The 24,391-nt window shown below is 41.3% G+C and overlaps 1 protein-coding gene across 3 annotated transcripts in view; it reads left to right on the top strand.

Annotated features, from left to right (window-relative positions):
• Nucleotides 1–24,391, top strand: part of agla (amylo-alpha-1, 6-glucosidase, 4-alpha-glucanotransferase a) — a 43,402-nt gene that overhangs the window by 16,460 nt on the left and 2,551 nt on the right. For 2 of the 3 annotated variants that reach the window (XM_058061625.1, XM_058061627.1), the window contains exons 13-34: nt 235–358; nt 1,995–2,158; nt 2,278–2,379; nt 3,505–3,660; nt 3,821–3,971; nt 4,566–4,690; nt 4,860–4,972; nt 6,446–6,580; nt 8,879–9,009; nt 9,266–9,402; nt 11,528–11,661; nt 11,735–11,910; nt 13,443–13,545; nt 14,973–15,096; nt 16,117–16,218; nt 16,311–16,422; nt 18,551–18,686; nt 19,678–19,790; nt 21,167–21,378; nt 22,876–22,973; nt 23,064–23,151; nt 23,231–23,364. In XM_058061625.1, the coding sequence (XP_057917608.1) occupies nt 235–358; nt 1,995–2,158; nt 2,278–2,379; nt 3,505–3,660; nt 3,821–3,971; nt 4,566–4,690; nt 4,860–4,972; nt 6,446–6,580; nt 8,879–9,009; nt 9,266–9,402; nt 11,528–11,661; nt 11,735–11,910; nt 13,443–13,545; nt 14,973–15,096; nt 16,117–16,218; nt 16,311–16,422; nt 18,551–18,686; nt 19,678–19,790; nt 21,167–21,378; nt 22,876–22,973; nt 23,064–23,151; nt 23,231–23,364 (2,870 nt within the window). Of the gene's footprint in view, nt 1–234; nt 359–1,994; nt 2,159–2,277; nt 2,380–3,504; nt 3,661–3,820; nt 3,972–4,565; nt 4,691–4,859; nt 4,973–6,445; nt 6,581–8,878; nt 9,010–9,265; nt 9,403–11,527; nt 11,662–11,734; nt 11,911–13,442; nt 13,546–14,972; nt 15,097–16,116; nt 16,219–16,310; nt 16,423–18,550; nt 18,687–19,677; nt 19,791–21,166; nt 21,379–22,875; nt 22,974–23,063; nt 23,152–23,230; nt 23,365–24,391 lie in introns of those variants that run through there. The other variant, XM_058061628.1, reaches the window with a different exon arrangement.

Raw genomic sequence — 24,391 nt, forward strand, 5'->3', positions numbered from 1 at the left:
ATACGAGGTACAAGTGTCTTGTTCAAACTAATGTGATCTTTCTTTTCTTCTTTCTGCATCGTGCTGCATTTTGTGTTGCTTCCCCCACGAACCTGCCGGATGCCTTTCAACGTTTTCTCATCTTTCTCTTTCCTGTCACTCCTAACCGCATGCCTTTTATTTACTCACCCTCCGTCTCCACATTCCCTGCCTGGCTCGGTTGGCGTGTGTTTCTGTGTGGTGGTGGCTGACCAGTTCATGCTGGACGTGGCTAGAGCTGTGCGCCCTAACCTGTACGTGGCGGCTGAACTCTTCACTGGCAGTGAGGAACTGGATAACGTCTTCGTTACCAAACTAGGGATTACATCACTGATACGAGGTACAGTATGCTATGTTAGTTATTGGTGTTATTTATTCACACATGCAGGAATTGATAAGCTTAGCATGTGACAAACAATAATAAACTATATATTGCTTGTACGTATATCAATTTATGCAATATATTAATATATTTTTCTTGTTAAAAAAAACAACAACATGATGTCATCTTCAATATTTGCCCAGTTCCTTGATGTATTTAGCAAGAAGTACTAAATGCGTTACAAATTTGGTGTAGCTTTTGTAGTTGGTACTCCGAGTGCATTGAATTTTCTCCTGCTTCCTTAAGTTGCATGCTTTTGTTGGCAATGTTAGGTTTTGTCAAATGCTCCAGCAACGCTACCTTTTTTTATATTGTTCATTTTACGACTTTGCATGTAACACCACAACGGTTTTGAAGTCAGCATCGGAATAAAAGTCTTTGAGTCCGCCAAATTAAAAATTAAAAATATCGGAAAAAACGGAAAACTGGTAAAACCGTTCCTTTGTGATGTCACAGAGGGGCGGACTTCCTTATATGGTTCATAGTTAGAAAACAATAATAAATTAATAAATTAAAACAGAGCGTTTTGTCAGGAAGCACAAATCAAAGGAAATACATCTGGAATAGGTGCAGATTCTGGAAGATCTAACATGTTTTCTGTGCAGGTTATTGTGTGTAGCTGCTCTATAGGAGACCACAACTCAATACAAAAGGGTCGAAAAATGAGCATAATCGGTCCTCTTTATGTATTGCATCTGTGGATAGAGCAATGGTGCGTTCCCGTTGGAACAACAACGTTCTGGAATGGCCATTAGAACGACCCTTATAGGAAGCTACAGGAAGCATTTATTTCTGCAAAAGGAGGGAAAAAAACACTCTGAACAAACAAATATATTACTGAGTCTTGTTAGCGATGTCCTCTGGTCTAAGTTGAGAGCCGATGTATCCACTGCGTCAGTCTAGCATGTTGTTTTGTTGGTAGCATATGGAATCCTTACATTGACCAACTATTTAGCTTATTGCTACAATCCTCAACCATACACGTGTGAGGCATGATTTATAACCTAGCCTTAACTTTTCAAAGCTAACAACACAGTAGCATTATTAGTTCGCGTTAGTAGGGAGTAGCTTGAGTCACTGTGACTGATGCTGAGGAGTCACTGTGACTGATGCTGAGACGTCACTGTGACTGATGCTGAGGAGTCACAGTGACTCAAGCTACTCCCTAGCGTTACTCGGGAGTAGCTTGAGTCACTGTGACTGATGCTGAGGAGTCACTGTGACTAATGCTGAGGAGTCACTGTGACTGATGCTGAGACGTCACTCACAGCGCCTATATCGGGGCGTTGTGTTATTCCACCAGAAATATAGTATTTCGTGTTAGCTGCTACAATAACAATATGGCTGTAGCTGGGCTAATATACAGTTTTATGTGAGAGCTTCAGGTTGATGACATGCATTGTTAGCTAGCTCATATTAACCCGTTGTCTGGCGTTATAATGCACAGAAAAGTGCAAGAAATATGTGTTCAAGTTTCACATAAGGATTGTGGATGACGAGAAAAAATGTTGACGTGAAGTCAATCATGTTGATTTTGTGATAATGAACAGGCTGCAATATCTCTCATGTGTTTGAACCAACCTCCATCTTGTAGAGGCCATGTCAGCTGGTGACAGCCATGAAGAAGGAAGATTGGTGTATCGTTATGGTGGTGAACCAGTGGGAGCTTTTGTTCAGCCCAGCCTCCGTCCACTGATGCCCTGCATCGCCCACGCCATGTTCCTTGATGTAACCCACGACAATGAGTGTCCCATTCAGGTACGTGTTTTATCAGATGTACTGTATGTCATTGATGATAAAATACATGTTTTTCATAGTGTTAACAATTGTTTCTTTATTTGCACAAGAAATAAAGCATGTCTGTATTTTCTGTTCAGCTGCGTTCACCACTGGACAGTCTGCCCAGTGCTGCAATTGTCTCCATGGCCTGCTGTGCGATCGGCTCTACCCGAGGATACGATGAATTAGTACCACATCAGGTTGGATACTCTCACTCCATGTAGGGTTGGGCTATGGTTCGAGATAAAGGCATTGTGTAAATTACAAAAATTATGATTTTTTTGTGTCGCGTCCAGCCATTGGGGCAGATAGTATTGTTCATTCATTCATTTTCTACCGCTTTTCCTCACAAGGGTGCTGGAGCCTATCCCAGCTGTCTTTGGGCGAGAGGCGGGGTACACCCTGGACTGGTGGCCAGCCAATCACAGGGCACATATAGACAAACAACCATTCACACTCACATTCATACCTATGGACAATTTGGAGTCACCAATTAACCTAGCATGTTTTTGGAATGTGGGAGGAAACCGGAGTACCCGGAGAAATTCCACAGAGAGATTCCAACCCAAGTCTTCCTGATCTGCTGGATGTGGCCCCCGGGCCGTAGTTTGCCCACCCCTGCCTTAGCTGGAATATTATGCTCCATAGTGTCCACTTTGCCGCAGTGGTTCTTCTTCTTGCTGCCCACAATCTGTCTCCTTACCGTGACCAACATTCATTCATTTTCTACCGCTTTTTCCTCACGAGCGTCGCGGGGGTGCTGGAGCCTATCCCAGCTGTCTTCGGGCGAGAAGCGGGGTACACCCTGGACTGGTCGCCAGCCAATCACAGGGCACATATAGACAAACAACCATTCACACTCACATTCATACCTACGGACAATTTGGAGTGGCCAATTAACCTAGCATGTTTTTGGAATGTGGGAGGAAACCGGAGTACCCGGAGAAAACCCACGCATGCACGGGGAGAACATGCAAACTCCACACAGAGATGGCCGAGGGTGGAATTGAACCCTGGTCTCCGATAGTATTGTCAATAATAATAATAATAATAATACATTTTATTTGTATAGCGCTTCAGTTAAATGTCAATGATGGCTAAGGGAATTAAACAGTCAAACTCCTGACTCGAAATTCCTCACTCTTTTAAAGGTCCGCAGGCTGGTCGATCATCGAACATAGGCATCGGAATTTTTAAAAAAAATTAACAATTCCCAGAGAGTCAAAATGTTTGCTCGATGCTTGATGCCCAACCCTATTCATGTATGACTCCTTCAAACTAAATACCCCACCATTGCATTCATACTCAATGACATGTTTGTGTAGATTTCTGTTGTGAAAGAGGAGCGTTCCTACCCCAAGTGGAACCCTTCTGCTTCCCCTGCCTCCACCGGTGAAGTTGGACCCCAGAGCGGCATCATTGCTGGGAAGCTAGCAGTCAATAAACTACACCAGGAACTGGCCGCCCAGGGCTTCATACAGGTATCTTCTTCTATGTCAGTATCAGTGTTGGAAGTAACAGCGTTAAAATAGAACGAAATGTTTTACGATAACCAGCTCAACATCTCGAAGTTTTTGTGAGCATGCTTACTGTGTGCTGTGTAGAAATTGAATTCCCTATCATGACTTCTGTCCTCTCCAGGTCTATGTAGACCAGGTTGATGCAGACATTGTTGCAATTACTCGTCACTGTCCCAGCACCCATCAGTCAGTGGTGACAGTTTGCAGGACGGCTTTCCAGAACCCTAAAACCCACCAATATAGCACCGACGTGCCGCCAATGTTCATCCCTGGTAGGACAACCACCCACAGCACACACAGAGTTATAATAAGTAGGGGAATTCTCTTTGTGGTAAACAATTCAATGTGCAATTACAACGATAATTACATCAAATTTTATGTAAAAGGATATCAATTTCGGGCTGCACGGCGGACGAGTGGTTAGCACACAGACCTCACAGCTAGGAGACCAGTGTTCAATTCCACCCTCGGCCATCTCCGTGTGGAGTTTGCATGTTCTCCCCGTTTATGCGTGGGTTTTCTCCGGGTACTCCGGTTTCCTCCCACATTCCAAAAACATGCTAGGTTAATTGGCCACTCCAAATTGTCCATAGGTATGAATGTGAGTGTGAATGGTTGTTTGTCTATATGTGCCCTGTGATTGACTGGCCACCAGTCCAGGGTGTACCCCGCCTTTCGCCTGAAGACAGCTGGGATAGGCTCCAGCACCCCCGCAACCCTCGTGAGGAAAAAGCGGTAGAAAATGAATGAATGAATAATAGCGCAAATGAATGATATCTGTACATGTGGTGTTTCAAGGCTAATTCCATCGGAAACATCCGGCATGTTGGGTCCACTTTTAATGCCGCCTTTCTCTTCTTCTCCAGGGACGATTGAAGAGGTGGTGTTGGAGGCAAGGATGGTGGAAAGGCATTGTGGGAGTTATACCAAGGATGACAAGTACATCAATGGCATGCCAGAATACACAGTACAGATCAAAGAGCACATACCGGTAAATACTACGTTTGTCTTGTTGTGTTCAAGTGCAACTTAAATTGAATAAGACAATTCAGCATGTCCTTCCCCTTGTCACACATCAGCAGTGACTTCCTGTGTTTAACATGTACCACTTCAGCTAGTTAGATTTGTCAGTGTTGTGTAACTGGTGCATGCATGTCCAGTTGCAGGAGAGCACAGTGGTGGACCAAGCTGGGGTGACGTCCAAAGGCATATCAGAGTTTGTACAGGAAATCACCTTTAAGAGATTGACACCAGGAAGCGTTATTGCCTTCAGGTAGGATACTTGTAGGTTATCACATGGTTTGTCTGATGATGATACTGGGCCTGATACCAGACAAACCATGTGATGATCTTATTATCACATACTATTTAATCATGAGCTTATTATTACGTACTATTTAATCAAAAGACCATTTTGTTTCCAGAAATTGTTCAGTGTATTACATGTATTATATCTAAACAGTGTAAACACAATAATTGCAAAAATATTATAGTAATAATAAATATTATAGTTTTTTCGATCATTTCAAGAGTGTCCTCCTCATTAATGGTGATAAAACGTTCCATTTCTAATATTCTGTTTGCTATTTTCCCTATTTGTCTTTCGCCGGGAGTGTCAACCGCTGACATGTTGACAGAGCACAGACGGCAGCAAAACAAAACGCTGTTTGTTCACGCTCGTGCGCTGTTCTCTGATTTGCGTGTCCTAACCTGCCATAATTACTGTTGCCTGAGCAGCCATATCACTGAACATTGTCATTCTCTGTTCCGCCCTGTCGCTAAACCCTGTATGAAGTCACCTTAACATCATAATAGTCTTAATTAAGTCTTACTTAAGGGAAGTTAGCACGCCACACGGCTAACATTATATAAGTAAGGTATATTTGCACTACGTAAGTTCACCTTGTCGCAGATATTCCTCTCCATTTGGGAGGAGATAATGCAGCTCATGACAGTATTTAGTGTGTCCCGTGACACAATATCATCCCATGTGAACGCTGTACTGACTGCTGTAAGATATTATTATCACCTACTCTAACCTACTATATTGACAGTTACTATGGTACCCATTATGTCATTGTATGGTCATTTCACCTCATACTTCGGTACGTGACTAAACTCAACTAAAATAAAATAAAATAAAATAAAATAAACTAAAATAATGAAATAAAATGAAATAAAATGAAATAAAATGAAATAAAATGAAATAAAATGAAATAAAATGAAATAAAATGAAATAAAATGAAATAAAATTATAAAATTATAAAATTGTAAAATTATAAAATTATAAAATTATAAAATTATAAAATTATAAAATTATAAAATTATAAAATTATAAAATTATAAAATTATAAAATTATAAAATTATAAAATTATAAAATTATAAAATAACATAACTTCTATTCTATTGGAAAGACAGGAAGTGAATAAATGTAACAGTTACTGATTGTAAAAGTACCAGATGGAGGGGTAGGATTTAATAAGCTTTGCTTCTTCCTACTCCTTTTGGACATGTGGAACTGTGAACTGATTATGGGATGCACTCAATTGTAATCTGATGCGTGTTCAAATGAAATAAAACCATTACCATTACCAATTCTCCATTTGATCAAACTTATGTAACATTTATCATATCAAAACATGATTAGCATAAGACTCCCAAAACGTGATATTAATACTGACTGCTGTAAGATATTATTATCACCTACAGTGTCTCTAGATACTGAACCGTCTCCTTTCCTTACAGGGTTAGTTTGGACCCAAAAGCACAGAAATTGGTTGGGGCAATCAGGCATGTTTTGTCCCAATTCAGCTTGAAGTACAGAAAAGGCAGCATAGCCGATGAAAACCCACCAGAGGTCCTGAAGATGCCTTTGGCACAGTGAGTACATATTTACACTTTGTCATACATTCTATTTGTTTTTCTGAATTTTGTTTATTTACAAATATTTTTGTTGAGCCAGTCTGATTTTCATGCGGTTTTCAAACAATATTTTTCTGTGTGTCCTGTCTTGTGGACTCATCCAAGGTTCATCACACTGGCAGCTCCACTAAGTAGAAACACCAGTGTTGTCACGAGTGTTCCCATCAGGGTTTTAGGCTGCTAGTACCCTTCCATACATCAGTTTTCTGTGCCGCTTAGCCTCACTAAGGTCGCGCGTATGCTGGAGCCTATCCCACTGGTGGCCAGCCAATCACAGGGCACATATAGACAAACAACCATTCACACTCACATTCATACCTATGGACAACAATTGGAGTCGACAATGGAGCTAACATGCTAACTCCACACAGCATCACAGCTCACAGAGATTCCAACCCATGTAACCCATGAAAAGAGAAATGAAGTTTATAGGATTTACAGAAAGTGTGCAATAATTATTTAAACACTAATTATTGGAACACAAAATGTGTTTGGTAATCTCATTGACCTTTGACCTGCATCCACAAGTAAAGCCAATCATGGGAAAGGGTATTTAAGGTGGCCAGTTGCAAGTTGCATCTTCTATAAAGAGTAGCATCACGGTAGCCTCAAAACAATGATGTCACATGACCTGAGAACAAAGATTGTTCAACATCATGGTCTAGGGGAAGGATACAAAAGCTAATTCAGAGATTTCAGCTATCAGGTTCCACTCTGAGGAACATATTGAGGAAATGGAAGACCACAGGGACAGAGTTAAAGCCCGGAGTGGCAGGCCGAGAAAAATCTCAGCTCAGCAGAGGCCAAGGATGGTGAGAACAGTCAAAGTAAACCCACAGACCAGGTCCAAAGACCTACAACATTATCTTGGTGCAGATGGTATCACTGTGCATCCTTCAACTATTCAGCTATTCCAGGAGAGTCATGCGTAGAAGAAGCCTTGTCTGCCCACATTTCACAAAAAACTGAGTCGCTTGAGGTATTCTAAAGCACATTTGGACCAGCCGGCTTCATTTTGGAATAATGAGTTGGAGTCTGAGGAGCGAAGGGGACATGAGGGATTGTGTGGATGGAGCAGGTCTGTGAGATATGGGGGGGTCAGATCGTGGAGGGCTTTGTAGGTTATGAGAAGAACCTTGAAGTGAATGCGCTGGGGAATGGGAAGCCAGTGGATGTTTTGGAGGACAGGGATAATGTGTTCACGGGAGCGGGTGGAGGTGAGGAGGCGGGCAGTTCTGAATATATTGTAGTTTGTTGCGGATCTTGGAAGGTGTACCGTAGAGAATACTGTTGCAGTAGTCCATTCTGGTTGTGATGAATGCATGGAGCAGGGATTCAGCGGCAGAGAATGTAAGTGATGGATGGAGTGGGCTATCTTCTTAAGATGGAAGACTGTTTGATGTGGGGTTCAAATGAAAGGGTGGGGTCCAGGAGGATACCAAGGTTGCGGATGAGCGGGGATGGGGTGAGGGTGGCGCTGTCAAATTGAAGATGGAAATTATGGGTGGGTGTTGTGATGTTCTTGGGATCGATGATGATTATATCTGTTTTGTCACAATTAAGTTTAAGAAAATTTTGTTCCATCCAAGTTTTGATATCAGCTAAGCAATTGGTGAGGGTGGAGTAGATGTTGGAGTTAATGGAGGTGGTAGAAATGTATTATTGAATATCTTCGGCGTAACTGTAGAAATTGAGGCCATGTCGACGGATGATATTGCCAAGTGGAAGGATGTAGAGGATGAAGAGGACCAAGCACTGAACCTTGGGGAACACCTTGAGGTAAAGGGGCTATGGAGGAGGAGCAGCATGAAGAACAAAGCATTCCAAGACAAACACTTGCTACCCACAGTAACATTTGGTGGTGGTTCCATCATGCTGTGGGGCTGTGTGGCCAGTATAGGTACTGTAAAAAAAAAAAAAAAAAAAAAAGTTGAAGGTGGCATGGATTCCAGTCAGTATCAGCAGATTGTTGCCAACGGTCTTCAAGAATCAGTGACAAAGTTGAAGTTGGGTCTGGATACTTCCAACAAGACCATGACCCTAAACACTGCTCCAATTCTACTAAGGCATTCCTGCAGAGGAACAAGTACAACATTATGGGATGGCCATCTTAGTCCCCAGACCTAAATATTATTGACAATCTGTGCTGTGTGACTCCAACTGTAATGAAAGTATGCTTATGTGTTTACGGTCTTACATTGTGCAGCATGTGAATATGATATTGGATAATCCTCATGAGTCAATATCCTCACACAGGCTGATGTCAAAGCTGTCACTGGCGGATATGAATGTCCTGCTATTCCGCTGCGATTCAGAGGAACAAGAGGATGGTGGAGGCTGTTACAACATCCCAGGATGGATGGCCCTCAAATACGCAGGCCTGCAAGGTAGGTGATGTCAGTATTGATGGATCATGTACTCCGCCTCCCACCATGAAAACACTGAATATCAAATTAAAAATTGAATTTCTTATAAAGCTATAGGTATATAGGTACGGTACCTTATTCATGCATTCATTCTACCGCATTCTGTTGCCTCGTATTTCATTGCATCAAGTATTTATAAATACATGCAGCAACATAACAGCAGTATTCCCTGAGTGTGAATGTACCTGTACCTAATTATAAGTACTATGCTCTGCAGGACTGATGTCAGTGTTTGCTGATATTCGTGCCAACAACGACTTGGGCCATCCCGTTTGTTCAAACCTGAGACAAGGAGACTGGCTTATTGATTATGTCTCTAATCGTCTAATACACAGAGAAGGACCTTTGGCACAGGTAACGCCACTGATGAATATTATACAGAATATTATTGTTGTAACATCTAGAAGTATAGAATAGTGTACTATATCAGTCTGTGAGACTCATAGGTTTAAAATAGCAATTATTATTGGTGAAAATATGTCTTAACACGCCTTACATGCACCGACTCTGGCAGAGAATAACACGTAGCAGGAGGGCCCAGCTGCCAATGTAGCTGTTTCCTTGCTGTATTTACAGAGTAGTCACATGATGGACTGGTACATTGAACATACCAGTTGGAGATGAATTGTTCCAGTAAAATAAAGCTAGTTCTTTGCAACCTGGCTGTATGCACGCTGAAAATAATTAGCATCCTGATTTTCTTCCTACGGCCTTTGAAAATCCGTGCAGACTATTTTCCCGTTTTGTGCACGTCGGAGCATGTACGTCAGGATGTAACTCCACCCTTCAGGGGGTGGTCTGGGATGGTCCAAAAACCAGTCAGCATCCGGTGTGACCACCATTTGCCTCAAATACCGTCTGCGTCGATCCACATTTTTACACAGAAAGACACACTCTAAACCTTGCAATTCTACCTGCACTGTGCGTTTCCAGCGTCAATCATTAGCTCCGATGAGGGAGATGTGAGATGTTTTTATTTTTTGAATTAAACAGCTGTCACAGTCCAAACAGAAGCTGTAGTAATTCTAGTAGTTGTAGCATTTTATGATATTTGTATACATTTTGAATTGTTTTATGCATGTAAACTATTAATTGTAAAACTAGAACGGTTTAATTCAATTGAAATTATTTCTTATGGGTAAAATGGATTTGATTAGAGTATGTTTCAACTGGAGTCTGACCTTCTGGAACAGATTCATGACGCTGAACTATGTGTAGTATTAGTCTTTTTATGCTGGTAAAACGTCCTTGTCATGTCTGCAGGTTGGCTAATGGTTGGGCTCTTTATTTGACATAAGCCCATCATGAGCTGAGCTGAGCTCAGCTCCCTCTGGTGGACAGAGGCAGCTGAAGGAATCATTGAACCTTTTGGGTGTTAAGTTGCTGTGTGACGATTTTAGCATTCTTTCTAAGACAACATGGGGTCAGACTGTTATATTGAGTCATGACCTGCTGCGATTTCCGATGATTGACGAGCTTGTCGTGAGTTCCCTTTTAGCTTGTGATGGGCTCGTGCCAAAGGAAGGGCTACCATTTCCTCACTGCAGCACGGTATCGCAACAATTAGTAGTGCTGGTGGCTGTGAAGTAAGGAGATGTTGCAGGATTAGCACAAGGCCATTCATTTGCCACAGGGTTCAAAGTTGAAGAAAAAGTAGCGACTCATACACCGGAATTTATGGTAAACTTTCATCCACAAAAATATGGCATTCATCCTTCAAGAATGAAAGACATTTTATGTCGCATTAGTCCTTCTTGTGGACATCTGTACTGTAATCCCTCATTTATTGCAGGCTTGACCATGATTAGTAAAATGCCTTATTTATGAATGGTAAAAATTATTGTTGACATTATTAGAGCCCTCTAGACATGAAATAACACCCCTATGGTCACCTTTACACGCCAATATAATAACATGATAATAAGACATTGAAGATATCAATAGGACTCATGCTTTTGCATCTTGCTGTAAATGTGTTCCTGTTGTTGATGGGCAGGAAGTGACTTCAGGGGTTCAGGGTTTTCAATTATTCATTCATTTTCTACCGCTTATCCTCACGAGGGTCGCGGGGGTGCTGGAGCCTATCCCAGCTGTCTTCGGCCGAGAGGCGGGTTACACCCTGGACTGGTGGCCAGCCAATCACAGGGCACATATAGACAAACAACCATTCACACTCATATTCATACCTATGGACAATTTGGAGTCGCCAATTAACCTAGCATGTTTTTGGAATGTGGGAGGAAACCGGAGAAAACCCACGCATGCACGGGGAGAACATGCAAACTCCACACAGAGATGGTCGAGAGCGGAATTGAACCCCGGTCTCCTAGCTGTGAGGTCTACGCGCTAACCACTCGGCCGCGTTTTTCAATTAGCTCTGCAAAAACTTTATTCATTTGTTATCGACTCATATACCCTCAAAATTAGAAAGTGGAGTTTGGCTGTTTCTGCTGGTAAAACGTCCTTGTCATGTCTGCAGGTTGGCCAATGGTTGGGTGCCATGTTTGCTTACCTGAAACACATCCCACGCTATCTCATTCCCTCTTACTTTGACGCCATCCTCGTATCAACCTTCACCACAGCTCTGGATGCAACATACAAGCTCATGCCAAGGTAGCAGACTTGAAACACAGTCTATTGGCTATTTCAGTACAATTAAGTACAATACTTTTTTTTCTGTTCACAGCTTCATCCAGACCGGCTCAAGCTTTGTGCGACACCTAGCGTTGGGTTCACTTCAGATGTGCGGAGTCGGACGTTTCCCCGCACTGCCTCCTCTTTCCACGAAAGTTGACAACGTTCCGTATCGCATCAACCCAATCACGGGCCTGAAGGAGCAGTCCTGTGTAACACTAGCTGCAGGTTGCCATTAAACTAAAGCATTGCCGTTCTTTTGTTGTTGCCCCACGAAAGAATGTAAAATACTGTATGGACCCCAATATAAGCATCACCATAGCATAGAAAATCTGTTTATCACATTGGAAATATCGTGATATAGCATAAGCGTAATGTGTGTATTATACCATGCAGTACCAGAGAGAATTGGATTAAAATACAGCTAACTACTATGCTGGAGCCTATCCCAGCTGTCTTCGGGGCGAGAGCCGGGGTACACCCTGGACTAGTGGCCAACCAATCACAGTGCACATATAGACAAACAACCATTCACACTCACATTCATACCAATTTGGACAATTTGGAGTGGCCAATTAACCTAGCATGTTTTTGGAATGTGGGAGGAAACCGGAGTACCCGGAGAAAACCCACACATGCACAGGGGGAACATGCAAACTCCACACAGAGATGGCCGATGGAATTGAACCCTGGTCTCCTAGCTGTGAGGTCTGTGTGCTAACCGCCGTGCAGCCCTGCGCTATTATTTGATGATTTTATTTATACTATTTTCAGATTAATCACAGGCATTATTTTTATTTTTGTTATTTTTGACGGCCCTAAATATAAGTGTTATTATTTTGTATGTCCTTTGTTAAGCGATGGTAACACTATAAAGAAGTAAAAAAGTAAAATAGAGTTTTTATTCCGTTCCACATGTGTGGTCATATTTCTGAAGTATTTTTACACATTCATACAGTATATACTGTCTTCTCCGTTCAACCATTGCCCCTAAATAATGTCTTCCGCTTGATGTAGTGTAACTTTTTATCGTGTTTAAATTGGTTTGGGGGCGGCACGGCGGTCTAGTGGTTAGCGCGCAGACCTCACAGCTAGGAGACCAAGGTTCAATTCCACCCTCGGCCATCTCTGTGTGGAGTTTGCATGTTCTCCAAAACATGCTAGGTGAATTGGCGACTCTAAATTGTCCATAGGTATGAATGTGAGTGTGAATGGTTGTTTGTCTATATGTGCCCTGTGATTGGCTGGCCACCAGTCCAGGGTGTGCCTCGCCTCTCGCCCCAAGACAGCTGGGATAGGCTCCAGCACCCTCCGCGACCCTTGTGAGGAAAAAGCGGTAGAAAATGAATGAATGAATGAATAAGGTATGCCAAATAATTATAATGTGAGTTCCCAGGAGTTCCCAGCATGCTTTGCAGCACATATTTTGTGTTTAATGTTATCTTATCAGGTTTCGGTCATTACAGTAAGAAGGTTAAGGTTTATAGATTAAGTTGTATGAACGTATTTCCATCAGCAGCGGGGTACATCAACAGTGACTTAGTACCCCCCCCCCCCCCCCCCCCCCGTCCTGAGCTGAGTTCTGGTCTTTTTTTTTAGGTGTTGAGGTAAGCTGTGCAGCCCAGTTTGTGAATTTGTAACTCATAAAAGAATAGTCTTATATTGGGGTCAATGCAGTAATTAAAAGATTGAGAATCATTTTTTTGGCTTTACTCAGTAGAAAATGTGTGATTGTTACTAATTCTGACTAATTCTGTCAGGTCTCCCGCATTTCTCCACTGGAATTTTCCGCTGCTGGGGCAGAGACACTTTCATTTCCCTCAGAGGGCTGATGCTAATCACCGGGAGACACACTGAAGCCCGGTACGAATCCACACATCTACATGCATACATCCAGGTCATTGTGTTCTCAGGGCATTGAACTTGCAAGACATTTCACCTCTCATCCGAACAGGCTGGCTAGCGACTGCCGTTGGCAGCCATTCTTATCTGGAAAAGGATAAATACTTTGGAGTGGGCTGCAGCCCACTCTCAACAGGCCCACTCTCCACCCTGGCTTTTTAATGCATGACACTATGTAGCGAGGGGAAAGAGGAAGAATGATAAATACAATTAAATAAATTAATAAATAAACAAAAATGGAGGCGGCACGGCCGTGTAGTGGTTAGCGCGCAGACCTCACAGCTAGGAGACCAGGGTTCAATTCCACCCAAAACATGCTAGGTTAATTGGTGACTCCAAATTGTCCATAGGTATGAATGTGAGTGTGAATGGTTGTTTGTCTATATGTGCCCTGTGATTGGCTGGCCACCAGTCCAGGGTGTACCCCGCCTCTCTAGCCCGAAGACAGCTGGGATAGGCTCCAGCACCTCCGCGACCCTCGTGAGGAAAAAGCGGTAGAAAATGAATGAATGAATGAATAAACAAAAATAGAGGCGGCATGGTGGTATAGTGGTTAGTGCGTAGACCTCACAGCTAGGAGACCAGGGTTCAATTCCACCCTCGGCCATCTCTGTGTGGAGTTTGCATGTTCTCCTCGTGCATGCGTGGTTTTTCTCCGGGTACTCCGGTTTCCTCCCACATTCCAAAAACATGCTAGGTTAATTGGCCACTCCAAATTGTCCATAGGTATGAATGTGAGTGTGAATGCTTGTTTGTCTATATGTGTCCTGTGATTGGCTGGCCACCAGTCCAGGGTGTACCCCGCCTCTCTAGCCCGAAGACAACTGGGATAGGCTCCAGCACCCCCGCGACCCTCGTGAGGAAAAAGCGGTAGAAAATGAATGAATGAATAAAAACACTTTCCTAGTACACAAATGTGTCTATTCAATAATGTTTCATTATAAAAGTGCCTAGAAGTCTCTTGATAATCCAGATTTCCATGCAACGTCATGATCTATATAGGAAAACAACCACAAGAAATGATAATCATTTCAACTTTTTTTGAGATTCTCATGTGATGCCATAAAAATGATATGATATCATTATGGCAGTCTTCTCATTTTACATGGGGAAAGTTCAGGCAAGTAGTTCTCACCTTAAGGATTCCCTATGGGAAAGTCATTTTTGTTTTTAATGTAGAGCCCTGTTTGGTTTGTTGTGCTTTGGATGAGGATACACTCAGACTAGAGTTTGCCCCACCCAGGCACGGATCACGGACTAATGAGAGGTGAAAGGTATTCTAAGACAACCATTCATTCATTGCCCTGAGACGATGTGTGTGTGTAATTATATTGGTTGGTGGATCTTTGGATCAGTATTTCAACAATAGCTTTTCTATGCTCTCCTAGAAACATCATTTTAGCATTCGCGGGGACGTTACGTCACGGTTTGATCCCAAACCTTTTAGGAGAAGGTCGCTGTGCCAGATACAACTGTCGTGATGCTGTGTGGTGGTGGCTGCAGTGCCTCCAGGTAGGAGAAAGCTGCTATATACTCTACGTATAAAAGAGGAACTATACAACAAGGCTGGATAACTCCACAAAAACACGTGTACATTGGAGGGTTTCTTATTCTTAATGTGAATAAATCCTGCTATAGCTCTGTTCTTCATGTTTTAGCACTTTTACATTGAAGAAAACTTTATCAAAACTGCACATTTCCACCAAAATTCCACCAAATTTTATGTTGTATCTCATTGTTATTACTATATTGCTTCTTTTAAGGATTACGTCAGCCATATATATGCTGTATAGCTCACCTAGTAGACTGCTTGGTTTATCATCTGGAGGTCCTGACATCAAGTCCAGAGGCACCAAACCAATTTAAATACGATAAAAAAATGACACTACATCAAGCGGAAGTCACTATTTAGGGGCAATGATTGAACAGAGAAGACAGTATATACTGTATGAATGTGTAAAAATACTTCAGAAATATTACCATACATGTGGAACGGAATAAAAACTCTATTTTACTTTTTTTCTTCTTTATAGTCTTTTTAGAGGCGGCACGGCGGTCTAGTGGTTAGCGTGCAGACCTCACAGCTAGGAGACCAGGGTTCAATTCCACCCTCGGCCATCTCTGTGTGGAGTTTGCATGTTCTCCCCGTGCATGCGTGGGTTTTCTCCGGGTACTCCGGTTTCCTCCCACATTCCAAAAACATGCTAGGTTAATTGGCCACTCCAAATTGTCCATAGGTATGAATGTGAGTGTGAATGGTTGTTTGTCTATATGTGCCCTGTGATTGGCTGGCCACCAGTCCCGGGTGTACCCTGCCTCTCGCTCAAAGACAGCTGGGATAGGCTCCAGCTCCCCCCGCGACCCTCGTGAGGAAAAAGCAGTAGAAAATGAATGAATAGTCTTTTTAGGATTCTTTTAAGGGTACATCAACAGTGACTTAGCCTGAGCCGAGTTCTGGTCTTATCAAAACTGCACATTTCCACCAAATTTTATGTTGTACCTCATTGTTACTACTATATTGCTTCTTTTAAGGATTACGTCATCCATGTCCCCGATGGGCACACTATCCTGCAGTGTCCGGTCACACGCATGTACCCGACTGATGATAGTGAGCCCCGTAAACCAGGAGAAGTGGTATGTACTTCGCTGTTCCACCATCCCACCGTTTTCCGTCTCCAAGATTACTGCAAAGTAAAAATAATTGAGGTATCTTTTCATGTGTACAGGAACAGCCTATATTTGATGTGATACAAGAGATTCTGCAGCGCCACCTTGAAGGAATTTCTTTCAGAGAGCGAAATGCTGGACCCAAGATAGACATGAACATGAGAGACGAAGGTAAGTGTGTGAGAAGATAAAAAAAAAAATCTTGGATCTTCAGGTGATTTCAGGTTATGCTTCAAAATATATAAAGAAGAAACAAAGAGAGTTTAAGACAAAAAACAAAATATGGTCCACAATGTGAATTGTATGTCATTTTTTGTCAGGTACTCATACGGTCCCAACCTGCTGTACTTGCAAGTATGGGCAAAATATGGTGATGAGTACCGCCTCGGTACGTGCAGACACTATGTATGGAGTAGGGGTGTGAATCTCAGCACTGAGGACGATTCGATACATATCTTGATGCACTGCCAGCGATACGATACTTTAACCATACATGGAATTTTCTGACGATACGATTCACCCTCTTCACGATGCAATACGATGCAATAATCATTTAGTTCAATGCAATCAGATATGATATGGTGCAATTTCTTGCCCAGGGTGTACCCCGCCTCTCACCCGAAGACAGCTGGGATAGGCTCCAGCACCCCCACGACCCTCGTGAGGAAAAAGCAGTAGAAAATGAATGAATGAATGAATGAATGATGCAATTCAACATGATGCAAATAAGCAAAGGGAAAAACTGGAATTCAGTATGGTCCTACAAAAAGGATTTGGCTTTATTCCTTCTAGGCACTTGGCAGTAAATCCATAAGTACTGTTTGTCTTTTTTTTTACTATGCACCACTTCTTGATCATTCTTTTTGCCATCTTAAAACAGCAACAACTTTTCAAAAACAACTTTCCTCCCACTTTCACATCAGCTATGCAATTCCAATAGCAGTGGTTCAGTGGTGGAGTCAAACAATTCAACAATAATTACTGCTGTAAAAAATACAGTACAGCAACAACAAAGTTAAAGTGACACTTTAAACAGTGGAATCAATGTTTGTTTATATTCCTGTCTGCTAATATGAATGAGCTAGCAGCTAGGCTAATACAGTAGTGAGGAGCAGAAAGTGGAAAACAACTTCTACCTTTTTAAATTGTTTCCAAATTCAGGAAGAAGTGTAAGATCCACTTGTTCTGACCTGATTTGCTTGGTTCTTCCCCGGTGTCCGATTAGGAACTAGACGGGGATTTGGCGGTAGACTTGTGTTGTGGTGTCACCTTTTTAAGGGGGTCTGCATGTTTGTCTGCTGCCGTTGTACGGCTTCTTAACGCGGCATTCTTTGCAAATGACGGACGTTTTGTTGAACTTTCCGTTGTTCCTTGAGAATCCGTAGTGTTTCCAAACATACCATTTAAACGTTGCGGGGGGGGGGGGGGTTAAATATAGAAAGTTCCTCGCTGCTGCTTGCTACGAACATCCATGCTGTTTTACTAGTAGTTGTATGTGCCTCACGGCTTCCGTCCGTATTCAATACTAAAGGCCAAATAATGATGGTGCATTCATGGCGCCTGGGGAACAGCATATGGGGTAAAGTTGAACATGAATAAAAACGGCGCTTAAATAAAATTTTACCGATACTCACAAACGCATCGCAATGAATCTAGATTTCACCTGTCAATTACATCCATACCCAGTGAATGAGCTGATGTACTTGCATCGCGCATCGATGTATCTATTAATATCGATTATTTTCCACACCCTTAGTATGTAGCAGTCTTAGTGCAGGAGGAACTCTGGTTGTGTGCGGGGCTGCGTTGGACTACGGATGACATGTGACGCTCGTACCGTCTGTAACCAGAGGTTATTCTTAAAGGGGGACCTATTATGCTCATGTTCTGCGCTTTGCATTGAGTCGTGGACTCCGATAAAGCAGCTACACACAATAACCTACACAGAAAGCTTTCTAGATCTTCCAGATTTTGGAGTGTTTCCATGGACTTTTCCTGATTCCAAACATGTAACAGTCTGTTTTAATTCACGCCAGCCACCTTCCTCTAGGTACACCCACTCCGCTGTGATTGGTAACACACCTAAGCGCTCCCGAGTTACGCTTGAAATGTGAATGTTTGAAGTTAACTTGTAATGTTTTTAAACCAAATCTAGCATGTAATGTCATGGGGACACAAATGGCCCGATGTCATTGAAATGACATCTACTCTGATTCTCTCCATGTGCCATCATTGAAAGACCAATTCCACTTTCCTTTACAAACAGACTAGCTGTCTAAGCTATTCTTCTTCCTCCTAGGATTTAATGTGGTTGTCGGTGTGGATCCAGCAACAGGCTTCGTGCACGGAGGAAACCGCTTTAACTGCGGCACATGGATGGATAAAATGGGAGAGAGTGACCGAGCAAGAAACAAAGGCATACCTGCTACTCCCAGGTAAGACAGACACAAACTCATCACATATTCAGACGTCAAACTGAGAGTCAACTGAAAAAAAATAATGCTATCCAGACTAAATATTCATATTTTAAACATTTATTCATTTATTCATTTTTTACCGCTTTTCCTCATGAGGGTCGCTGGGGTGCTGGAGCCTATGCCAGCTGTCTTCAGGGGAAGACTGGTGGCCAGCCAATCACAGGGCACATATAGACAAACAACCATTCACACTCACATTCATACCTATGGACAATTTGGAGTGGCCAATTAACCTAGCATGTTTTTGGAATGTGGGAGGAAACCGGAATACCCGGAGAAAACCCACGCAAAACTCCACACAGAGATGGCTGAAGGTGGAATTGAACCCTGGTCTCCTAGCTGTGAGGTCTGCACGCTAACCACTCGACCGCCGTGCCACTCTACTTTAAACACTATTTGGATATTTTCATGAGGAGTGTTGCCAGCGGTAATTACCCAAGCTGGAACAAAAGTTGTTCCAGATATCTGCCCCCACCTTGGGGGTTACTGCCCCCACTACTGGCACTTCTGTTGCCTTCACAAACCACATGGAACAACATCTGACATCTCCACACTGGGAACAGCCAAGCTCCTGCACAGAGCCCTCAGGGTCCCAAGCGTCTGTTCGAGTACACCCTCAGTGCACCCTCATCCTCACTGCTTTTAGCCACTTTAGCTAGGTCTTTGGTTGTTGTTGTCATGTGTTGCTGTTTTAGTCTTTGTTTCCTGTGAGTTTTATGTTCTCATCAAAAACCAACACAAACATTTTGTTATGAAGGAAAATGACCAGTCTGGATGGATATGACATTATACTGCACTAAATAGCATAGAAGAAACAAACATGAATGTCTTTCAATCAAACATTTGAAACTAACCCCATTTTTTGTGGAATTGAACACACAGCTAATCAGTTTTATGTGCTTTCTTTTGTGAGTCAGCGTTTGATTTCAATGTGACATTGTCTATTCAGAGACGGGGCCGCTGTGGAGATAATTGGTCTGAGTAAATCAGCCATCCGCTGGATTGTGGAGCTACGTGCCAAAGGATTGTTTCCTTATGCTGGAGCTAAAGTACACAGAAATGGTATCAAGCATGCATTACACATACACTGCAAAAAGGGGCTGGCCAAATAGAAGTTAAGAAGACTGGGGGGGGGGGTTCTGCCCTGTATTTGGTAATGGTAATGGTAATGGTAATGGTTTTATTTTATTTGAACATGCATCAGATTACAATTGAGTGCATCCCATAATCAGTTCACAGTTCCACATGTCCAAAAGGAGTAGGAAGAAGCAAAGCTTATTAAATCCTACCCCTCCATCTGGTACTTTTACAATCAGTAACTGTTACATTTGTTCACTTCCTGCCTTTCTAATAGAATTTAAGTTATTTTATTTTTGTTTTAATTAAATTAAATCAAATCAAATTAAATTAAATTAAATTAAATTAAATTAAATTAAATTAAATTAAATTAAATTAAATTAAATTAAATTAAATTAAATTAAATTAAATTAAATTAAATTAAATTAAATTAAATTAAATTAAATTAAATTAAATTAAATTAAATTAAATTAAATTAAATTAAATTAAATTATTATTTTTGTCGTATACCGGAGTACGAGGTGATATGACCATACAATGACATGGAGAGGAGTATCTGCGACATGGTGAACTTACGTAGCGCAAATCCGTTAAAGCTAATATACCTTACTTATATCATGTTAGCCGTGTGGAGGGCTAACTTCCCTTAAGTAAGACTTAATTAAGACTATTATGATGTTAACGTGACTTTATACAGGGTTTACTTTAGTGACAGGGCGGAATTTGTTCACTTCCTGCTTTCCTAATATAATTTCATTTTATTTTATTTTATTTTTTTTAAACTTTGTTATTTTATTTTTTTTATAATTTTTTTAAATTTTGTATTTGTTTATTTATTTTTTGTCACAAACCGAAGTACAAGGTGATATTTTGATATTTGATCAGGAAATGTTCAAATTCAGCTGTTTTTACTTGGAAATCATACGAGAGATTGGAATCATACGTCACCTGCGTCCACTGACGACGCGTCCTTGTCTGCATCTACAGTATTGATGGCTCCCTCTTCGTTTTGTTACCGATGTGGAGCAAAGTACAGCAACATGCTTCCATAGCATCGTCAAAGCAAACACAGCATCCGATTCTCACCTCCACTTCCACAATATTCACCTGTCTTATTGTCTTGTATGTCTTATTATAAATATTGTTTGTCACATTTTTTGTCCTAAAAGTCACTGGATGTCACTCAGAGACGTCAAGAGCTAAATGGCTAAATTTGCGTGTACTTCAAATAGAAGAACAATAATACAATAATTCAGACCCATACAGGATTCTTTACTTCCAACGTAGTCCATATAGGGATTTTTTTAAAGTTGTAGTCCATGACTGCAAACAACACCATCTTTGTTTCCATGGCGTTGCAGGTAAAGAAGTCTTTATCACATACACCCAGTGGAATGACCAGATCCAGCAGTCCTTTGAGCCGTGGTTCTGGGTGTCTGGGGAGCCAATGGATCCCAACGAGAAACGTGCCGACCTGGTCCACAAGAAAGGGATCTATAAAGACAGTGTTGGCGCATCCAGCCCCTGGTGTGACTACCAACTGAGGCCAAACTTCGCTATCGCCATGGTCGTGGTAAGCTGATACTACATGATGTAGTAATATAAACATTAAACATAAATAATAATACTCTATATATATATACTCATATAGGGGTGTTATTTCATGTCTAGAGGGCTCTAATCATTTTGAAAAAACAGATTTAGAAGGTCATAAGCAGTTTTTTTATGCTATAACTTCTTATTTATGTCTTATTTTGTCTAACTCTGTTTACTACACAGGCTAGTGTAAAGGTGATATTTCATATAGGGGTGTTATTTCATGTCTAGTGGGCTCTAATTATTTTGAAAAAACAGATTTAGAAGGTCATAAGCAGTTTTTTTATGCTGTAACTACAAGAGTGAATGCAGAGTCTCAGCACACCTGAAGATTCACAGGTGCTTAGGAAACAAGCGTAGCCAACAAAGTGTTCAAAAGAAGGTTCCCGCACACTATGTCGCTCTCATTCATCAGTTTATTCAGGTAACGTTTCGGTCCATTTGACCTTCATCGGACATCAAAAATACAACTACAAAAATATTCAATTTCTAAAGAAGGCATCCTACTTCACGGAAATTCACTTATCATGGTCCAATTAACCGCCAACAGTGAGAATTTTTGTGTAAATTGTTCTATTTATGCTGAAAATGTCATGACATAAAAATGTGTTTGCGTGTTTAAAAATCTAGTTTGTTAAAATTTGGTCTTTAAAAATTCAGTTTAAAAACATTCAGTGTAAAATAAATATATAGATGATTCAGTGCAATATTTTTTTTGTTTGTCATGCTTGCTAATTTTGATTCAATCACATTTTCTGCATGTTCATCTCATTCATCAGTTTATTCAGGTAACGTTTCGGTCCATTTGACCTTCATTCGACATCAAAAATACAACTACAAAAATATTCAATTTCTAAAGAAGGCATCCTACTTCACGGAAATTCACTTATCATGGTCCAATCAACCGCCAACAATGACAATTTTTGTATAAATTGTTCTATTTATGCTGAAAATGTCATGGAATAAAAATGTGTTTGCGTGTTTAAAAATCTAGTTTGTTAAAATTTGGTCTTTAAAAATTCAGTGTAAAATAAATATATAGATTCAGTGCAATATTTGTTTTGTTTGTCATGCTTGCTAATTTTGATTCAATCACATTTTCTGCTTGTTCATCTCATTCATCAGTTTATTCAGGTAACGTCTCGGTCCATTTGACCTTCATCGGACATCAAAAATTCAGTCTTTAAAAATTCAGTGTAAAATAAATATATAGATAATTCAGTGCAATATTTTTTTGGTTTTTGTGACTGATTTTTTTTTTTTTTTTTTTTACCAAGGTGGCTTTCTAAACTTTGTTTTTTAATTTCAAAAGTCATGCTTGCTAATATTAATTCAATCATATTTTCTACATGTTCACGAAATTCAAAGACAAAAAAAAGCCTTGTCAATGAAGAAAGAAATGGTGGTTATGTAAAAAATAAATGAACTGCTAGCCGATGTGTGAGTTACCTGGAATGTCTTCTTTCATTGACAGGCACCAGAACTTTTCACAGCGGAAAGAGCCTGGAAGGCTCTTGAAATGGCTGAGAAGAAGCTACTTGGTCCCCTTGGAATGAAAACCCTGGACCCGGAGTAATACTTTTTATGGGTTCTAAAGCACACTGTGACAGTATCTGGCCACAATGAGAGTCCCAAGACAAAATGCTGTTGGTGTTTTTGCAGTGACATGGTGTACTGTGGCGTGTACGACAACGCACTGGATAACGACAACTACAACGTGGCAAAAGGATTCAACTATCACCAGGGGCCGGTGAGTGAAGGGGCTTGGATGGGTGGCTGGTGGCTGGTGGAAGACGTTTATTGGGTCACCTTCAACCTTGTCTGTCCAGGAGTGGCTGTGGCCCGTCGGCTACTTTTTGCGGGCTAAACTCTACTTTGCCAGGAAGCAAGGTGAAGAGACGTACGCCGAGACGGTCACCTTGGTCAAAAACGTTCTGTCACGTCATCATACTCATTTGGAGAGGTAGGGGTTTCACTTACGTATTTCGCATTCTGCTGTATGGCGAGAACATGGCAGCCAGAAGCCAATCAGACTATCTTGCTATTATGAATGATAATGCAGTAATATGGAAGTAGCGGGGTACAGTGTATTGGAAGGGGAAGTGCACTGTTTGGGAATTTTGCCCATCATTCCCAAACCTTATTAACACATGTCTTTTTCCTTTTCTGTGGTTATAACAGGAGAAAATGAGTTAATATGAGCTAGCTAACAATGCTGTCATTGGGATACACCTATTTCGACAATGAAGCCCGCTAAAGGTTTTTATCACCTTAAGAACATAGCCAGAGTCCGCCCGTTTCTCTCTCAGGCCAGTACGGAGGTGCTAATGCATGCTTTTATTTCCTGTCGCTTACATTACTGTAATGCCCTGCTCTCTGGTCTTCCCAAAAAAGTATTTAAAATTTATTATTACAGAATTCAGCCGCACGTGTGCTGACGAGGACCAGATGGTGGGAGCACATTACACCAGTTTTTACGTCGCAACATTGGATCCCCGTCCGCTTCAGGATGGATTTTAAAATTCTCTTACTGGTTTTTAAATGTCTTAACGGCCTTGCACCTTCTTATTTATGTGATCTGCTTTTACCATATCAACCCCCACGGACCCTGCGGTCCTTCGGCACTGGCCTTTTAACAATACCAAAACCCAGAACAAAAACCCACGGTGAGGCAGCATTTAGCCACTATGGCCGCCACCTGTGGAACCGCCTGCCGGAGAGCCTCAGGACTGCAGAGACTGTTGATATTTTTTAAAAAAGATTAAAGACACACCTTTTTAATCAGGCTTTTAACTCATATTTTTAAACTTACACTGGAGTTAAAAGCTGAAGACTAAGAGCATAAAATAAGACTAAAAAGATAAAAACATAACACTGGAGTTAAAAGCTGAAGACTAAGAGCATAAAATGGGACTAAAAAGATAAAACAAAACACTGGAGTTAAAAGCTGAAGACCATAAAATAGGACTAAAATGACAGACTGATTTGAG

Source organism: Doryrhamphus excisus, chromosome 22 (assembly GCF_030265055.1).
Source record: "Doryrhamphus excisus isolate RoL2022-K1 chromosome 22, RoL_Dexc_1.0, whole genome shotgun sequence".
Classification (NCBI taxonomy): domain Eukaryota; kingdom Metazoa; phylum Chordata; class Actinopteri; order Syngnathiformes; family Syngnathidae; genus Doryrhamphus; species Doryrhamphus excisus.